This window comes from Neolamprologus multifasciatus, chromosome 9 (assembly GCF_963576455.1).
Source record: "Neolamprologus multifasciatus chromosome 9, fNeoMul1.2, whole genome shotgun sequence".
NCBI lineage: Eukaryota > Metazoa > Chordata > Actinopteri > Cichliformes > Cichlidae > Neolamprologus > Neolamprologus multifasciatus.
The window spans coordinates 28,920,762-28,941,624 of NC_140447.1; the positions used below are offsets into that span (position 1 = coordinate 28,920,762).

Here is a 20,863-nt window from a genome sequence, read left to right on the forward strand (position 1 = left end):
TGTCATGTTGTGACCTCAGCAATTTTTAGACAAGAGAGAAGATTAATTTTATTTCATTGTGGAGCAGATGGAGTGAGTTTCTCCTGAATGATCTCTGAGTTTAAGTCCAGAAACCCTTTTCAGCTGCTTGAATCCATGAGTCATTGATCTTACTCCTTCAGTCAATACTCAATACTATGGCCCCAACTTGTGGCCATAGGTTAGGGTAGGAACATAAAACTCTGCTCTCTCCTTTGGATCAATCGGATCCCAACTACACTTCACTTTCCTCTCTCCCTATCTTGCTCTTTTTTTCTGGTGTAGTGTGCACTCTGGTAAATGATTTTATGTTTTTAAGGCTTTAATTGGCTAGAAGGCATGACACACTGTGCTCTTACATGCTTTATAGATTGTTTAAATTCATTTTAAACAGCAGTTTTCATGGCAGCTCTATGTCTCTGTCTGTAGTCACTGAACATGTAACTGTAGGGTGGTGTACTGAAAGGAACAAACCTAAAAAAGGATAGACAATAAGAAAATCCCTTTCATTGGAGGCTTTGCTACAACCACACAGTCAAGCTTTGAATGACGCTGTTCAAAGCTAAAAATGTGGATCTGATAAACCCTTCGATGATAACTCCTATTAGGTGAAGAAATAGGTCAAAGTTCAAGGTCCGGCCTACTTTGACCAGCACTTAGTCGTTGATCTAAAATGAGTACATGCATGGATTGCACATCAGCCACAATTTATCAATCTAGCTATGAGCGCAATAACGAGTAAGAGGTGATGATGGCAGCATGTGGCCAGTTTGAAGAAAGGAGAAGAAAACAACAAACATGAACATATAAAGACATGAAGAACACACAGTGGGAGTGTTTGTTGCTGTACATCATTTCCTCAGAATAGCCTGCTCAATTTCCACATTTCCTCTTTTTGTGACAAACTACAGTATATAAGATCACACAAGCGTCAGCCTAACAAACTTGCTTAGAGCACTGATCCAGAGTCAGATTTGGCGCCTTTCAGCTCGTGAAGATGTGTCCGACTCTCTCCATCAGCCGCTGGATTTTCCTGCTCTGTCTGCCTGTCGTGATGCTCGTCTCTGTGCAGAAAGGTACAGCTCTTCTTTTAATAGGGTTTGCAGTGTTTTCACTATATAGAAGAAAACACTATTTTTATTGTATCTCAAACTTTAATGCAACCAGAGAGATGTTAAATATTGTTGTGACAGTTTTATTGTGAGTGCAAACAACCTCAATACAGCAATTCAATCAGTAAATGTACTTTTAGAGGTTAAATCTCATGTTTTGATCCTCTTAAGAGAAACCAGATGCCTGTTTGCTTAGTTGTAATAATTTTTTATTGGATAACAGAAACTAGGGTTCATGTAAAGGATCTAGAGCCCACTTTCTTTTTCTTTTAAGAAAATCTCTTGAATGAAAGGAATCATTTAATGTCAAAATTAAGAGAAAAATATCATTGTCTTTCAGTAACATTTAATAATCATGAATAATAGCAGTATTCCTAATATTTGATGAGTTCATTTCATTCTTACAATAACACTCGTGTTATGTCATGCTGTTATGTGTTGTGTCATTAAGCTCATTGTGGTTCTCTTTTCGTGCAGCCCATTCCTCAGCTCAGAGTTTGGATTTGCATTGCTGCCGCAAGGTCATCACCCAGGAAGTAAAGACAATCCAAAGTTGCTTTGAACAAAAACCACGCTATGGCTGCAGGCAACACGCCTTCCTGTGAGCAAGCCTAGATTTAAACACAACTCAGAAATTTTCCATGTTAACAACGAGTACATTATACATGTCGCACTGAGACACTGATGTAACAACATGTTTCACTTGTTTGTGTTTCTGCTTTTAGGATCAACAACAAGCGGCATAAAAATATCATATGGTGCATTGATCCAAATTCTGAGTGGCTCAAAGACAAGATAGAGAAGGTGAGTCAAACGTGACATTGCTCAAAGTGACTCTTCTGCAAACAAGTAAGATTACTGGATTGAGTTCCACTAAAGGAAACACCTGACTAATCTAAGTTGCCAAATGTCCATCTTCCATCATAGTCAGCACGATACGTTGACTACAGTGAATTTATCACTGGAAAATCCCCTCCCGTCTAGTTTAGTCACTGCGTCTTTAGGCTGCCTCAAATCTCTCATCTCGCGGTTGAATGAACTCCAGCTCCATCATCTCAAACTGTGCCTGGTGACAGCAGACTTTCTTTTCTGGAAATCCACTGTGAGCTACTGATGTGGGCCGCTCTAACCAGGACCTGCAGGAGAGCTGGTGTCACTATGCACACGAGGTTGGCGACTGTCACCAACTGTATCCCAGGATGGTGGTGGTGGAGTTACACTGTGGAATTAGGAACTAACTAACAAGGCAGCTGATTACTGCTGTTACGTCTTGTCACAAAATGTGTACAACACTATTCGTTAATTTATAAGAGGATTTGTAATATTAAAGTACATATTTTCAATTTAAAGCTTTTATTACCCACTTGACTGTGGGTCAGTAAAGCACTCCACTTATGTAAGAGTAAGTGACTGTTGTGCTGAGCAATCATTGGGTGTCATTAGCTGCAGCTATTTCATAATAAATCTGCACACCCACACTTTCCAACACACTGCTTTTTCCTCTAAAACAAACCAGTTATTTTTAGATTTGGCAGTGGCTCATCCAGTGAAGTCAGTGTTTTATAAAGAGACATGGGATGAAAGGAAACCTCTAAAAATGTAGGAGGGGGAAGCCACTCATTAGCCTCTGCTGGTGTGAAACTGATAGATGATAATGTCAGACTCCCACTGTGAAGTAACATGGAAAAACAAAACAACAACAACTATAGATCAGCCTAACAGACAGTAATAATAAAATATTTCTAACTGTAAATATTTCTCTGTTTTCTTCTCCACAGGGAGAACTGAAATGTCCTCCGGTGATAAGTGTGTGAAGCAACAATGAGACCACAAAAACATCAGAGCAAAGAAGCTGCTGACAACATTTTGTACTTATTTAATTGTAATTCTATTTGCAGATGTATTTATTTATTATGTAAGTTATTATTTTAGCCTTTAAGCCATCAACATCATTCCTAATTTGTTGTAGATGACAGTAATAAAAGTTGTTCTTTGTGACTCTAAATAAATATGGATCATGTTTAAAGTAAAATCTAATACAGTTTGGTGAATTTTTTCTTGGAGCAGAGAAATTTCTGTTCTGACTCAGTGTCACATTTCTTTCAAATTGTTAACATGTAAAATATAACAGGTAGAAATCAGTTCATAACAAAGCTGAGGCAAAACCATTATTTTTATTAATCCTTACAAATAATATTAACGAAAAGTTGATAATGAAAGAACTTTCACCTAAGAGGAAACTGAGGAAAATTGTTGCTTTGGATCATGTACATTATGTGCATTTATGAGGACACTGGAACATCAACCCTGTATCTGTATAGGGTGACCTGATGTCCCTCTTTAAGCGCAGCTGCACAACAATGTCCCCCTGTCCCACATTTTGACCGACTCTGCAGGACATGCACTTTCATAAGGTCTGGCTTTAGTCAGTGCAACCGAATGGAAACGTTTCTTATACTTAAATGAAGTTTAGCCTGTCTAATTCTATACCCACAGATACTCACAGGGAAAGTCACGAAAGTCACACGCTGTGCAGATTTTGGTAAATATAATGGAAATGATCACAAAGAAAATGATGCAGCAATATACTCTGAGAAACTGAGGGAAAATATGATGTGATGTGACATTATTTGTAAGTCATACTTGGCTAAAAATTGCTAAAATATACAGAAATGGCTAAAAAAGGCATGTTGATCTATGAATACATCATTACTGAAACCTAAAGACTGTTACCAGGCAGAACAGCTGAATAAAATACAGCCTATTGTGTGAGATCATAACAACAAAGTTTAGCCTCCTTTTCTTCCTGTTGTATTGACTTAGCAAGAGAATTTAAAACATTGCATTAAAATATAAGATATTTGACAGCCTCCCTGCTTTGGTATTGTGCTGTTGTCCCACACAAACACTGTGTTTGTCCCACATTTAGTTTATTCATCATAATATGAAGGCTGAACATAGAAATCAAAATGAAACCTTATGAAGGATTCATTTTACATGCCTTCATTAAATTGTATATAAAATAAGTAAATAAGTCAATAACTAAAAACTTTGAAGAGGTCAGATGGGAACCAACATGTGATGTCCATAACTCGCATTAAAAAAATTAAATTTGTTTCTCCACTCGTTCATATGTTTTACATCACCACTACCGTTGCCATGGCGCTCATTGTTGTGCAAAGTCATTTCTTGTGGAAATTTCGACACATTCAGTCTTGTGTGTATTCAAGCTGTGTCATGAGATGTTTCAGAGGTGAAACATGCAAAGCTTTACAAACTCAGATCTGCAATGACTCTATTTATAACATGTGTATTAGTAAAACCACTGTCAGTCGCGCACGATCTGACATCGTCGTGTTGGTGTTGTTCCCAGATCATCTTACTAAATGTTGTTCCAGGATCAACATTGGAAGTGACCAATCAGAATGTTCTGACGTCATACTTTTGCGACTTTGGGAAAAACCGCCGTAAAACAAAAAAATGTACTTAAGCTGCGAGAAACCGCCTCTGTCCGCCGATCAACGGACCCTGACCCTAACCCTTTAATAAACTGTAAGCAGAATTGATATTGTCCTTGCAACATTGGAATTTCATAAATGCAGGAATGGCTTAGCGCGCAAAAGAATAACGTCACAACAATGTGATTGGTCACTTGCAATGTTGAACCTGGAACAACATTTTCATGATGATCTGGGAACAACACCAACACGACGATATCAGATCATCTGTCAGTCACACACCTCTGATGTCAGAGCTGACATGGTCTCTGAGGTCAGTGAACTAGCTGATCAGTTATTTATAACTCCGGTGTTTCTGTCACTGCTGCAGACAGTAAGCACAGAAATACAGTGAATCATCAATACAAAGGAAAAAGAGAGTCACCTTTCTAAATTGATCATTTATTCTCAGTAACAACTTTTGACATGAGCCTGTGGAGGCTGTGAGAAGAAAATCAGCATTTTTTATTTTATTGATGCTTCTTTATGGTCACAGTTTGCTATTCATCTTCATCCAGGAATTCATATCTGTGTTTGTAGGAGATGCCTTTAGGACACTGTAGTTCTCCCTGTGGTGTAGAGAGTGAGAGAGGAAAGCAAAAGTGGGGAGAGAGGAGAATTTGTAGTTAGATAAACTGAAGCACTTGGTTCATTTATTCCAAGCAAACACTGTTATCTATCTGCCTGCACTATTTCTTGGTCGGTTTTTCTTACAGACCAAGAAATTTAATATTTTTAATTCTATCACAACTTGTTTTTAACAGTAAAAGAAGAACTTCACTATGTTGGAAAGCGAGGTAACATTTCGGACATGTGCACAGCTTTTAATAACTACTTCTCTACAGTGCTTGATGTCAGTAAGGGTCTTGCAGTGGCGTGGTGGTTCGTACTGTTGCTTTATAACAAGAAGGTCCTGGCCTCAAATCCAGGACTGTCTTTCTGTGTGGAGTTTGCATGATCCTGATCCTCCAGCTTCCTCCCAAAGACATATATATGGTGCATGTTTCTGGTGATTCTAAATTGCCAGTAAGTGTTGATATCAGTGTAAATAGTTGTCTGTCTCTCCTGTGCTGTTAAATAATAAATCTGCTGCATTGCTGTGAGACAAATAACACCAGGATCTTTTTCTAAGTAGCTGCTCGATTATTTTGTCCCAGTCTAGCCCTGACTACCTGTCATGATGGTTTGTTCCTGCCTACATCGTTACATAAAAGAAAAAACAAACCCAAATATCTCAAAAGGAATTGGCGGGTGTGCTGGAGGGTGAGAGAAGAACTTCACAGCACATGGTGTAGTTCTTGTTGTGAAGAAAGATGAGTCTATCAGTTCTGTGTGGATTGGTGCAAGATGAATGAAGTGTCACGAGTTGATCTTTAACGTACACCCCGGGTCAACAAGCTCCTGAACTGGTTAGATACTGCTCACTGTTTTTTCTTTTTTTTGCGTAAGAAGGACTATAGCAAACATTCATAGCACATCTCCTGATCTGTGTAAATACTTTATCCTGGAATTTAAAAATAGTTTGACTCAATGGGCAAAAAACTGGGACATCAGATAAACCCATATCAGATACAGGTCTCATCTTCCTATGTGCTCATACATAATGTGCTGCAATTTTAATTATCCTTGGCTGAATTAGATGTAATTATGCCTCATGTTACATGAACTATATAAAAAACTATCCCTAGTTTCTTCTTACATGCAAGTTTCCCTTCATTATCAGCATTCTGTGTTTTGATAAATAACGCTTTTACTTTAACTCCTTTATTTATTTATTTCTACCTGTAATGCTTTGAAATCCTGACAATTTGAAAGAAATGTGACACTGAATCAGAACAAAAACCCTGCGCTGCCACCCATTATTCATGTCAAAGAAATTACAACAACCAGTAGATTTTAACGTGCTCCATATTTATTTATTGTCCAATACTATTGATTTTTTTTATAGTGACAAAGAACTTTTTATTACTGTATTCACAATAAATGAAAAATAACATCAATTGCCCAATGTGGAAAAATCATTATGAATACATATGTATAAATATATATAACATTTATTAATTATTTAAAAAAACACAAGTGTTGTCTGCAGCTTCTTTACGCTGATGTTTTTTGGTCTCATTGTTACTTTATTTACTAATCACCGGAGGACAGTTCAATTCTCCCTGCAAGAGAAGAAAAAAGAGAAAGAGTCAAAACAGACGTTCAAAACAGAACGCCCCCCAAAAGAGGTCTTGTAATGTTTTATTGGTACAGTTTCTTTCAGATAGATCGATTATAGGCGGTCTTTCCACTGAAACAGACTGTCTGTTATCTGAAGGGATTTTGGTTGAAAAGGTTTTTAATACTAATCGTTCCAGTGGTAGCTAGGAGTAAAGATGGCAGTAAGAATTCAACAATCTATAACGTGTTTAAAAATTATTTAAAAGTGAGGAATGAGGGGGTCTTTGGAAATTTTCATGACTGCATCGAGATTTGAGGCAGCTGAAGACTCGGCACTACAGCAAGTAGCTCAACTATGAGGGAAAGTATTGTCCATTAATAAATGTTAAATAACAAATGCAAGTAAAAACGTATGGCACTTCTGATTAGTCAGATTAGTACAACATGATCCAGTAACATACATTTCATTTGTATGAAGAAGACCAACTTTGTGTAACGCCATGCCGTACTCACCTTCTCTATTTTGCGTTTGAGCCACTCAGAATTTGGATCAATGCACTGTGGTTTATCTTTATTGTCTTTTATCCTAAAAACAGAAATGTGAAAGAGTTAAACATTTTTACATATATGCCTTGAGACACTAAGTCTTAGTTTTCCTCTCTCATTCTTATCAAAATCATGCATCATCTGTTATTTTACAGATTATCTGGTAATACATCATCTATGAGTACATCTATTCACTACAAAGCCTTTAAAGAGAGCTAATCATGATTACATATGGGAAATATTTGACTTTGTTTGAATCACATCTTGCTCACACGAATGCGTGTTGCCTGCAGCCATAACGTGGTTGTTGTTCCAAACAACTTGTGATTATCGTTATTTCCTGGGTGATCACCGTATGGCAGCATTTCAAATCCAAACTTGGGAAATGGGCTTTATAGTCTGGGACAAAGAGAAAAAAAGGACACGTATGAGATTAAACAGCACAATAAAACTTGGAATAAATTTACAGGAAACTAATTAGGCCTATGAGGTAATTTTATGTAAATTTGTCTGTAAAAATATATATTGTAACTAAAATATAATGGGGAAAAAATAATCTCTATCAACCTTTATATGTCCGCTAATTTCTATCAGCCACCTTCAAAAAGAAAAACAAACAAACAGACAACTGAGCAAACAAGAGCAAGGCTTCTCCTCAGACAAGTTCAACCTTTTCAAAGTTTCAAAACCTTCAGCTCCTTATTTATCTCAAAAGATTTATTTAATTGCTATTTATTGAATTGCTGTGTTGAGGATGTTTTTAGTCACTATAAAATAAAAATATTAAATATTTTTCTGGTTGGATTACCATCTGTACTACAATAATGATAGTTTTTCATTCTCGATACTTTAAACACTGCAAACACCATTAAAAGAAGCACTGTACCATTCTCCACAGGGACGAGCATCACAACAGGCAGACAGAATAGAAAAATCCAGCGGCTGATGGAGAGAGTGGGACTCATCTTCACGAGCTGAAAGGTGTCAAATCTGACTCTGGATCAGTGCTCTAAGCAAGTTTGTTAGGCTGACGCTTGTGTGATCTTATATACTGTAGTTTGTCACAAAAAGAGGAAATGTGGAAATTGAGCAGGCTATTCTGAGGAAATGATGTACTAAGAAACACAACCACAGACAAACACTCCCACATGGTGTCTTTCATATCTTAGATGGAATTTATTTTGGGAAAGTAGTGGTTTAGTAGTTGTGTGTAGTTACTCAAAGAGTATGATTGTGGATTGTGAGTGAAACAAGGAGCAGGAGGGAGCTTCCTCTGAAGAATGTGGGCTCAGCCTTGGAGGTCATTCAGAGGGTTTCATAGAGGGTATTCAAAGCTCTTCACTTGTTTTGTAATCTTGTTTACTTGAAATTTCCAAGAATTTTAAGTACACTTTTTTTTTCTTCAATTTGTCATAATGGGGTACTGGATGCTTTTAGAGAACTTTTGGAATGCTCCTTGATGAATGCTCAATCATCCAGGTAAATAAATCTCCAAAAGTTGATTCTATTCATCTGGACGTAGCGTTTTGTGGGAGAAACGTTTTGTCACTCATCCAAGTGACCTCTTCAGTCTCAGCTGACTGCAGGTTTCCCAAATCTTATAAACAGTACATTTGCATAATGATTGAAACCAGCCCACTGAAGGAACAATGGGCTGGGAGGTCAGTTCCTTAATCTTAATTATGCAAATTCTTATGACCATTGATCAACAACCACTGATCAAAGACCACTGATCAAAGACCACTGATCAAAGACCACTGATCAATGGCCATGAGTTCCATTCACAGAGAGTTGGGGAATGGCTGCAATCACAGCATTGTAAGATGGCAAAAGATGTACCCTTAGGCCCCCTCCTCGATTCAGAGATGGTCTTTCCCTTTTCACGTAAATGGCCTCCTTGACTCCGCCCTCAAACCAGCGTTCCTCCCTGTCCAGGATGTGTACATCCTCATCATTGAAAGAGTGTCCACTGGCCTGTAGGTGTAAATAGACTGCAGAGTCCTGGCCTGACGAGGTAGCTCTTCTGTGTTGTGCCATCCACTTTGCCAGAGGTTGTTTGGTTTCCCCGATGTATAAATCCTGGCAATCCTCCTCGTACTTAACAGCGTACACTATGTTACTCTGTTTGTGTCGAGGGACCTGATCCTTGGGGTGGACCAATTTTTGGTGCAGCGTGTTTTGGGGTTTAAAAGCCACAGAGACCCGGTGTTTAGAAAAAATGTGTCTCAACTGCTCCGATACTCCTGACACATATAGGGATGGGTATTGATAAGATTTTCACGATTCCGATTCCATTTTCGATTCTGTTTAACGATTCGATTCTTTATCGATTATTTTTTTAAAAAAAAGGAGAACATTAAGTTCGATTAGCTTAGAACTTTGTTTTATATCTTCTCTTTGAACAAGATAGAAATTTAGGAGTAACATGGCCTTACAAACCCAACAGTGAGATCTTAAGAGATCCACAGCCTACGGCTCTTCAATGGGGTGTCACAGCGTCCCCAGGAAAAAAAATTGTAAATGTAAAATAATAAAATAAATATTCTTCTGTAGCAATAACAAAGTATAACATAAATTATTCTGTAGCAATTACACAAGATTACCCAGTAATGTCCCTGCCTACAATTAAACACATTCACTTACTGAAAATCATCTGCTGTGGCAAATGGGTGCAAACCTTTGACCACAAACTGAGTCACTGCTCGGTGACATTCGTCTATCCTGGCCTGAAAGGAGACGCTACCGGTAGACTGCAGCGAGAACTGCCAGCATCTGAGCCAGACTCTGTCTGTCTCTCTCATCATGGTCACCTAAATGCACAGTAATGGCAGGTTTTTTAATAAGGCAGATCGCGCTAACATAATATGCACTGTTAGTTGATTATTTACCTGCCGCATTAACAGGAGAGGACGTGCAAACGTTACCGCTGCTGCTGGGTTGAGATTCACGAGTCGAGCGGAATTAAAAACACGACATTCAATTAAGGTTATCGCGCGTTTTGTGAGCAAATGCTTTTGCATATTCGTAATGTTTCCTTCCTTAAATGAAATATCTACTTTGCAAGTATTGCAAGTTGCCCTGTTGTCATCCGTTCTCGTAAAGTATAACCAAAGTTTTGAGCGTTTGAGCCGCTTACGCGCCATGTTTCCTGCCAGGTAAATGACGCTCCGCAACGTGGTGACGTCATTCGGGGCGACTGGAATCGATAAGGGAATCGTTTGCAAAACTGGCAAACAATTCCAAGGAATTGAAACACTGGGAACCGGTTCTCAACAAGAACCGGTTTTCGATACCCATCCCTAGACACATATGGGATCACTACAGGTTTTCGCTTAGGCAGCCTGGATTGCCTGGTGCTTTCTTTAGGTGCCTTCCCAGCTTTGACAAAAGTCCAGCTGGAATAACCACATTTACTCAGGGCCTTCTTGATGTGCTGTTCTTCTGCCTCCCTGGCCACTGTGTCAGTGGGGATGGTGTCCCACTCACAGTCTAAGAAGGCTAACCTTCCACTTTTCATATCCTCCCTGGTGAATTTGATGTGTCGGTCCACCGAGTTAATGTGATCCGTGAAATGTGGTACGTCCTCAGATTTTATTTTCACCCAGGTGTCATCCACATATCTGGTGGTGTTCCAGGGTAGGATAACAAAGCCCTCTTTTCCACTTCTTCCATGTATAAATTGGCTACAATGGGTGAAACTGGCACACCCATGTTTCTGCCTGTAGAACTGACCCTTCTATGTGAAGTAGGTGGAATGAAGACACAGTTCCAAAAGCAAACACACTTGGTCGATGCTGAGAGCGGTCCTGTTGCTGAGGTTGGGGTCATCCTGTAACCTCTTACCTTACCTTACCTCCAACGCTTCTGTGACTGGGATGCAAGTGAAGAGAGAAGTAATGTCGTACGAGACCATGGTTTCAGCTGCCTCCATAATGACATCTCTCACCTTCTCAACAAAATCCAAAGTGTTCTGGATGTGGTGTTCAGAGCTGCCCACCAGCGGGTACAGGATCGAAGCCAGAAACCTGGAAATTTTATAGGTGACCGAGTTTATCATACAGACAATTGGTCTTACAGGTGCACCCTGTTTATGTATATTCGGTAAACCATACAGACTTGGTGTAGACTCCCCTGGGTATAGCCGGTGTTATGAGTTCCGGTCAATAGCCTTGTCTTGTTCCAACTGCTTCAGACAGTCAGTCTATCACCCTCTTCCTGTAACCTCTTCCTGGGTCTCGTTTCAGGGGCTCATAAGTATTTTCATCACTGAGCAGTGACAAAATTTTCTCATGATAGTCTTTCTGGTTTAGCAAAACTGTGCACCAACCCTTGTCTGCCGGAAGGATCATATGTTGTTGTCATCACTAAGTGATGTGAGTGCCCTCCTCTCCTCCATGGTGATGTTGGATGCTGGGGGGTTTGCATTGCTGAGACAGGCCGAAACTTTCCTCCATAGTTGCTCTGCTTCAACTTCTGCAATATTGTTGTTTCAAATTGCTGTGTCTGTGGCTGTGATTAGTTCCACTAGTGGGATTTTTCTCAGTGTGACAGCAAAATTCAACCCTTTAGCAAGGATGTTTTTCTCTGTTTGGGTGAGCTGTCTGTCAGACAAATTCTTCACCCACTTGTCCACATCCTCGATGTCACATAATTAAAATGAAGGACCTGACCTCCCAGCTCTTTGTTCCTTCACTGGGCTGGTTTCAGTCATTATGCAAATGTACTGTTTATAAGATTGGGGAAACCTGCAGTCAGCTGAGACTGAAGAAGTCACCTGGAGGAGTGACAAAACATTTCTCCCACAAAACGCTACATCCAGATGAACAGAATCAATTTTTGGAGATTTTGGAATGCTCTGTTATTGTTAGTCTAATGATTGCCTGAACTCGATTTTCCATGTTCAGAGGGCCATGCTGATTAACTAAAATGGCATTTATCATGTCAGCCACCCTAGGTGAGTATATTGATTTGTGTCATCCGTCTTCAAATCCCTAACTTTGCAGTTTTTCAGAGCCAAAACTGATAGATTGGACAAATTTAAAAAGGGGTGGATTATGGCATTTATTTTTGTGCCACTATTCTGAGCGCAAGTAAAAAAAATTGCAGGTGCAAGTGTTGCATTTTGAGGCGAAATTTATTATGAGCGAAGAAAAGCTGAATTTGATTGAACAAAATTCATTGCTGTGTGCAAAAAATGTATTTCAGTGTTTGCTGTTCTCCACACACACACAACAGCAGCCCCTGTTGCTCAGTTTTTGCACTTGCGCTCGCTCGCAATGTGTTGCTTGCGCTCTCAACATTTCTGCCTGTGCGCGCCCAACTCTTTCTGTACACCGTTATATTTGTGCCACAAAACCAGCCAATCACAGACTTGGATGCAAAAAAATCTGATTGGCTGGTCTCCAATCAGCTCGAAATGACGAAATGCAATATCCCAGAATCCATTCCGTCTAAAACTCAAACGAGGCAGTGGCGGAGGAACACAGAGTGGCGGAGTTTGAAATATTACTCTTTCTGGGTCACAAAATAAACTTTAAAGATATTTTCATGCGAGAATGGTGCTGTGTAAACTTCAAATATCTGCTCGATTTATCAAGACATCGCATATTTGCACAAGTGCTCTAACATTTTCGGAGATGCCTCCGAGATGCCTCTCTCCTTTCGGAGAGCAAGCGCAAGTGCAAAAACTGAGCGACAGGGGCTGCTATTGTGTGTGTGTGTGTGTGTGTGTGTGTATGGATAATAGCAAACACTGAAATACATTTTCTGCACTCAGCAATTAATTTTGCTCCCTCAAATTTAGCTTTTCTTTGCTCAAAATAAATTTCTCCTCAAAATGCAACACTTGCACCTGCAATTTTTTTTTACATGCGCTCAGAATAGTGGCACAAAAATAACGCCATAGTGGATTTAGTCCCAGGGCCTTGATTATATATATTATCTATATTAGTCTATAGTCCGATATTTTGTGTCTGTCTGTCTTAGAAACAAACAAACAAAAAAGACATGGATTAAACTGCCATATCACATGTAGTTGTGCAGGGAAGCAGAAGATACATGCATGGCAGGATCTAACCTGTTTGTGCAATTTATAGCCATCCTCCAAATTAAATCCAGCGTCCACAGCAGACAACACAAAGCAGATTATTTTACCAAACATTGTTCTGAATTTAGATTACCTGATCTTGATTTATTGATTTATTAAACCTGTGTTTAAGAATATCCTTCATAATTAAAGAAGTGCAGTTTCCCACTTTGTCCACATTGTTGTGCTGTATGCAAAGTCAGTAAAGACGACTGGTTGATTCAAGGTTTTCTTTTCTCCACTAGATGGCAGAAAAACTGTGAGAAACACTGACCACTGAACACTAACCTTACCATGACTGCTGCAGTGTGTTGTTACCTCAGACTGATGCCGTATACTGTGTGGACGGCCTTTGTGTGGTCTTACTTTCAAAGATTTTCATCTTCATGGTTTCAGTGCAGAGTTTCAGATTTACTGCCACTTCAATCACTGCTTAAGATTGTTCTACGGTAGCTCTGAGAGGCTAAATGGATTGCAACTTAAGAAAACACCAGCAATAAGAAAAATGTTGCAAAAGTGCACAAAACACAATGGAAATAGGAAAAACGACAACGGAAATAGGAAAAAAAAAACAGATTTCCAAAACAACTAGGGAAGTGTTTCTGGGGAGACAATAACCCGACGGACCAGTTGCAGGAACCAAAATATGCTCAGAACTGCGCTGGGAGGCACTTGTAGAGGATCTCTCGGTTTGCTGAGGAAAGAAAAGATGAGAGGTAAGTGTGTTATCCTAATAGCATAAAAATCTGTCATCAGTATTATATGAATCATGAAAAAACACACCTACCATGTTCTGGGTTCTGCAACTGGTCCGTCGGGTTATTGTCTCCCCAGAAACACTTCCCTTGTGCTTTAGGAAATCTGTTTTTTCCTATTTCTGTTTTATTTTTTCCTATTTCCGTTGTTGTTTTCCCTATTTCCGTTGTGTTTTGTGTGCTTTTGTAGCATTTTTCTTATTGCTGTTTTTTTCTTAAGTCGCAGCCCATTTGGCCTCTCAGGGCCACCGTACGTTTCTGCTGGAAGATATTTAAAACAGTCCCTTAAGCCCTTGAAAACTTAAACCATGTTGAGAAGCACGTGTTTATTTTCATAATCTCAGTTGAAGAAATCTAAAATGGTCTAATAGAGATCATGTGAAGGGTTTGGGGTTCTAACCACTAATAGTGAGATTTTTAGACAACCTGCTCCACCACATGAATATCTATTTTTTTTTTAACAACTCAGAATGTCTTTGTTATTTTTAGCTGCCAGACAGATGAATCTGTATGATCTGTAAAGGTAGCAGGTTCCATGTTTTCCATGTTACATTTAAATCCACTCCATGTTTTAATCATTTCTGAATTGACCGCGTATGTCTTGCATGGGGCAGATTTTAAAGTGGAAACCTTTTTATATCATTTTGTGCTTTTGCCACAAATGACACAACGTTCTTTCTTTCGTTTAACCTCTTACCTGTAACTTTGGACCTTTCATGTATAAATAATTTCTGCCATCTGTAGAGTCAGTCAAAAGTTATAGAGGATTCAGGGTTTTAATGAAAATGAGTGTTCACAAAGCACATATCCATTTTTTTTTTTTTTTATTTTTTCATGTAGCTTTAAGCTACATATATTGAAATACTAAATGATGTGGCTGTCATAAAATCCCTCAGCACATCTAGACTAGAAAAGAGGGAGAAAGTTACTAATAGATGTAAATCTTCTGTATCCACATCCTATCTTTAGTTATTCCCAATTGCAGGTACCATCATAATTCATCAGCTATACTGTGCTAGTGAAAACATCACTGCTTTCAGCACAGCTTTGAGACTTTCCCAAAAAGTACAAATGGATTTAATAACAGGTCCACTTTGCTGTCCTTACAACACTTAGAAAGTTTCACAGAAAATAAACTGACCACTTCCTTCCTCGTTTTTAAAAACACAGAGATTTTACGTTATTTTCTGTACAAAGCTACCGAGAGCACCGAGAACAGCACGCAGGTTTTTTTAATAACTTGCTGTTTGGAAATTCCCTCATCTCAACTAATGTTTTTATATATGGGCACTTTAAATATAGGCTCCAAAGCAATAATATTATGTAATGTTGACTAAAGTAAACGTTTAAGCATTTATCATGGAGTATTGGGAATATACATTGCTAAAATGTGAGGGTTTTTTTGTTAGATCTTTATTGAAAATATCAGCCTTATTTTCACTGTACAATACTTTTGTTTCACTTTTGTAGAATTGTAGATTTTTACAAGGTGTGGAGATGAGTTTCTTTGATGCCATAGTACTTTTATTTAAACCATGTAAGACACCTTTTTAAGTGACTTTATGAATGAAAAGATAAGACTGTGTTTCTGTCAGGTGGCAGGATCTCTGTAGTCAAAAGTATGGCATCTGCTCTGGGACTTCCCCACCGTTCTGTGTGCAGAAGGATGCGAAAAAGTTTAGTTTGCAGCCTGTCTAACAACATGCCTGATTATAAAGGAATTTCTTTTTTTAAAAAATATATAACCAGGCATCAACTTATTAAGTTTTCAGCAAACTGACAAAAAAGTTTTTCACACTAACACCCAACTCCTACAAAAATAGAAAAACTGTCAAATATAGTCATACTTCGGCCCTGATGAGCCAACCTAGCTTGCAGTACATGACTTCCAATGATGAGTCATTTCAAACTGCCTAAACAACAGATAACAACATGTGAACAGCATCACTATGGAGGTGGCGCCTGGTGTGGTTTTGGTGGTTTCATTCTGATTCCTATCAAATATTAATAACATTAATGTGTATTTACAGTAAAAAAAAAAGACACAGTAGCACTAAATGTGAACATCAAAGCTTCGTGTTATCCCACTGTGTTCTTTAAAATTTGATCTCAAAAATACTTCACAAGGCAAATCAGTTAATACATCCACCATTAGCACAGATGCACAAAATTACGAAAGTACGTAGAGTTAAATATTTAGATACATTTATATGAAAAGTGAGTAAATACTGCTGATAGCAGGTGATTAATTTGTGATTTTACTCATTACTGCTCTTGTATTGAAGTTTGCATCCCATTGCAGGTAGGTCACATGCATTAATACCTTGCTTATGACTGCATAGCATTAGCATTTTAGGGACAACAGATTGTGTTGTTTATGTTTCTTGAAGGAAACACTTCATTCCCATATATTTTTTTTGGCCAGAGACAGGAAAGCAGGGGAGACATGCAACAAAGGGCTGCAGGTCAGACTCAAACCCAGGCCTCGTGCTCTCCATGCTGGCAGCATATGGTTCCCTGCACACCCACTGAGCTAAACTGGTGCCCATCATGCTTGTATTTTAATTAGCGTGGATATTTAAGACTGGGTGGCTTACATGACATTTTCTGGTTTTTAATGGGTCGTAGCACTTTGACCAAATATAGTCATACCTCGGCCCAGATGAACCAATCTAGCAGTACACAGATTCCAAGGATGTGTCAACAGCAGGTAACATCATAAAAACAGCATCACTTTTTAGGTGGCACCTGCTGTGGATTCAGTGGTTTAATTCATGTCAAATATTGATAACATTAATGTGTCATTAGAGTAAAAAAGACATGGCAGGACTAAATGTGTACATCGAAACTTCATGCCATCCCCCTGTGTTATTTAAAATTTGATCTGAAAAACAGCTCAGGGCTGGATCACAAGGCAAATCAGTGACAAATAATGAATGTGATAAACTAGATAGAAACCACATCTCGGAGGTCATATGAAAAGCTGTATATGGTCCCTGACATTGTTTTTTTGTTTTATTACAATTATTTTGTACGTCCTTGGAGAACCACACAATCGCCAAGAATTTTATTAGCTACACCTGATCAACTGATTGTTCATACAAATATCTAATCAGCCAAACACATGTCATTAAATAATGTAATCAGGCATGTAGATATGTTCAAGCTGACCAGCTGAAGTTTAAAGTTAGCATCAGAAAGAGGAAGAAAGGTGATGTAATAGACATGGTTTTTGTTGTCAGACATGCTGGTTTTAGAATTTCAAAAACTGCTAATCTACTGGGTTTTCCCACACTACTGTCTTTGAGGTTTACAAAGGATGGTCTGAAAAAGAGGAACTATACAGTTAGCGACATTTAGCAAAAATGTCTTGTTGATGCCAGGGACCAGAAGAGAATGGGGAGACTGTTTGAAACTGATTAGATGGCAACAAAAGACCATTCGTGGTTGCCTTTCCTGTCAGATGAGGACATGAAACTGAGAGTATAATTCACTCACCCAAAATTGGAAAATGTAACATAAAAAACAATGCCTGGTCTGATGAGTCTTGATTTCTGCTGCAACGGTTGGGTTGGGGTGGCTGTAGCTCAGGCGGTAGAGCAGGTCATCTACTAATCGGAAGGTTGGTGGTTCAATTCCTGGCTCCCCCTAGTCTGCATGCCAAGATATTAACCCCAAATTGCTCTCCGATGCTCTCCATCAGAGTGTGAATGTTACTTAGAAAGCACTTAGAACAATGTGCTTGTGTGAATGGGTGAATGCACAAGTTGTATAAAGCGCTTTGAGTGCTCAGAAGAGTAGAAAAATGCTATATACCATAGAATTTGGTGTAAATTTAATGAAAGAATGGATCCAGCCTGCCTCATGTTAACAGTTCAGATTGCTGGTGTAAGTGTATGGGGGATATTTTCTTGACATACTTTGGGCTCATTTGTGACATCAGTAAAATGCCACAACCTGTCTGATTTTTGGTGACCACATATACCTCCGTTTATGACCACAGTGTACCCATCTCCTGATGGCTGCTCCCTGCAGAATAATATGCCATGTCACAAACCTCAAACTCTCCTTAACTGGTATCTTAAACATGACAATGAGTTCACTTTAGTCAAAGGACCTCTACGGTCAAAAGATCTCAATACAATAGAGCACTTTTGGGATGTGATGGGAGACGAGATTGACGTGTCAACTTAGACCAAAATCGGTGGAACATTTTAATCACCACTAATGAAGTGGCCTGTTATATATAATTAAGTTAACCAGCAATAGTGTGAAACATACTGAGCGCGTGCACCTGCTCTTTGTCAAGCGCTTCTAATAGATTCATCCGGTGGCTATTTTCACAGCTCAGCCTGCCACAGACTGTTTCTTAACAGGTGGTTGTCATGGTGATTGCCTTAACATGTTTGCAACAAAGTGACCATCATTTCATCATATCCTGTGTAGCTCTTTGTGAGCATGACTAAAGGTGTGATCTTTCTTGGTGAATAATAAAGCCCTTTGAATTACAAAAAGCTGACTTTGTCTGAGCATGTGGCTTATGACCCAGCAGTTCTTCTGGTTATCTGTCTTATTGGGCATAATTACTTCCCCCTTCTTGCATTTTATATAGCAGACATTAGAGAGAAGGCAGGAAGTTACCAAGAGCTTTAAATGAAATCCTTTCCTTCATGGTATGTGGAAACTATGAAGTCACAGTTTCCACTGTCAGTGGAAATTCTTTGAAAACCAAGAATCCAAAAATGTATCACTTGTTATTTATCCCCTTAACATTGTCCAGTTTAACAACTTTCTGTTTTCTGTTTCCCCCTTTTGTATTAAATGTTAACCTACTTGGGGTACCAACATGAACATCTTATGTTTAACTGAGGATCTCAGTTAAAAATATTGGATGTGTTGGCTGCAGGTGCTTTTTTCGTGTTTGCACACAACCAGTGTTGGTTGATCGTTGGCTTTATTCCCCCATCATCCCCCACCCCCTGGCTGCCAGGGAGTGCAGCCTTGGACTCTTGTTGCCCACGTATGTACCAGGAATAGGCACTGCCCTTGCTAGGTGGAATTTATGGCTATAAACACATTTTTAGGGTGCTAACTCAATATAAGTGAAGTGTCAAGTTCAGAGAAATCCCCTAAAAATGTTTTAAGTTTAACAGCTGTAAATGTGTTAAATAACTAAGATTAATAATCGCATTAAAAAAATTATAAATATATTCTTGAGCAGCCCTACTATTAAATGTTCTGGTTTCCTCTCAGTGTATAATAACTGAATGCAAACGTGTAATCACATTACTGCATGTTGTGACAAATCTATTTGCAGGTATTTTCCAATTAAAGTAAGGAAACTGTGCTTGACATGAAAATAAAATTATATTTTTCACCTTAGACTTAAATGGGATTCATCAAGAAACTTTTCATGGGTATAAAAGAGAATCCTAAACATTTTATTCACCTGTTTCTTTCTGTCACTACTCGAGTTCATGAGCACACTGAAAGGGAGAAGTGGGAGAGATTAGTTTCAGGCTGACTTCAAGACACCACAGTTGCCCAAAAAAGTGCACACTGCTGCCACATCAGTACTAGAGGTTTAAAAACCGAGACCAAATGAGTGTTTCAAACACCCACGGCCTGTGCTGAGAAATGTACCAAAGAGTGTTGTCCCTTCTTTACTGGAGTACGACCAGCATTTTCACACCCATTTTCCACAGTATCTGTATGAATGTCAGTTTGTTGGTTTCAACGTCAAAGCAGGGCCAAAACAATTCCTCACCAGTCTTACACTGGAAGGGCGTGGGGAGGTGTTAAATAAGCGTAAGGTGAATGTCATGAGAAAGCCAAAAGAACATCCGCAAAAAGCAGAAATAGGAAAAACAAAGAAGCCACACTAACCGGACAAAGCACATCCCCTCTAAAGCTTTGGTTTCAGTGAGCAGGATTACTGATGTACAATGAGACACATTTTCACATGAAAAAACGGAAGATTTCACAAGAGGACGTCTTGCAGACATTCAGCCTGATTTAATTTTCTACTTTACTAAGTTTGAGCAGTTCCCTCCTTTATGACCTGATCCACTTTAAGTTATTCCACAGTGCATTTAGCATCTATTGATTTCCCCCTTTTTCAAAGATTTAGTAGGCGTGTGTCAACAACACTGTCCTCACCTCTCCGCTGTTTGCACAGGCCTTCGTGCATCAACTTTACACAAGTGGTAAACCGCAAGTTATGTAGACGTGGCAAAAGAAAGAAATGATGTATGTTAGTGTACAGCAAAAAGGATACAAGTGAAGCAGATGTGTCCTGTTTATGTGAAGGTGGGATAATTAAAATGTTTTTTAATCTCAAGTTATTAAACTGAAAAGTGAAACTACGTGTGGGAAACTCTTTAGTTTACTCAAGAAAACGCATACACGCACATCGCATTGTCCTTTGAGTTCCAGTTAGACAGCTGCTGGCAAACCAGCCAAGATGTTGTGAAATATGACTTTTGCGTACGTATTAGATGTGGAAAGTAAAAAGTGGAGGATAGGAGGATTAGCAGCTGTAACTCCGAAACTGGAAGAGCAGCTCCAGCAGATTCCAGAAACAACATCAGAGGTCTCTGACCAAAAGATTGCAGTTCTAGGAAGCTAAGATATTGTACACAACCCTCAAACTCTCAGGCCTCTGATGGAGGACTCAAGCTCTGTAAA

At 38.9% G+C, this 20,863-nt stretch overlaps 1 protein-coding gene and 1 long non-coding RNA gene across 2 annotated transcripts; one reads left to right on the plus strand and one right to left on the minus strand.

Moving 5' to 3' along the window:
• Positions 1–537: 537 nt before the first annotated feature.
• Positions 538–4,181, plus strand: LOC146511752 (uncharacterized). The gene is made up of 4 exons (XM_085172420.1): positions 538–1,094; positions 1,608–1,731; positions 1,856–1,934; positions 2,909–4,181. The coding sequence occupies exons 1-4, from the start codon at positions 1,016–1,018 to the stop codon at positions 2,942–2,944; spliced, it is 318 nt and encodes a 105-aa protein (XP_085028546.1). The 5' UTR covers positions 538–1,015; the 3' UTR covers positions 2,945–4,181.
• A 2,352-nt stretch (positions 4,182–6,533) lies between these two features.
• Positions 6,534–8,027, minus strand: LOC146511753 (uncharacterized). Its single transcript, XR_014876045.1, has 3 exons — positions 7,609–8,027; positions 7,304–7,376; positions 6,534–6,792 (listed from the first exon to the last, which is right to left on the minus strand). It is a non-coding gene; the product is annotated as an uncharacterized LOC146511753 (long non-coding RNA).
• Between the last annotated feature and the right edge of the window lie 12,836 nt (positions 8,028–20,863).

Excerpts from the sequence above, each read along its gene's own strand:
- LOC146511752 (XM_085172420.1), top strand. The coding sequence starts at position 1,016 with ATGTGTCCGACTCTCTCCATCAGCCGCTGGATTTTCCTGCTCTGTCTG. Across the intron at positions 1,095-1,607 it reads GCTCGTCTCTGTGCAGAAAG|CCCATTCCTCAGCTCAGAGT; the intron begins GTACAGCTCTTC and ends CTTTTCGTGCAG. Across the intron at positions 1,732-1,855 it reads TGCAGGCAACACGCCTTCCT|GATCAACAACAAGCGGCATA; the intron begins GTGAGCAAGCCT and ends TTCTGCTTTTAG.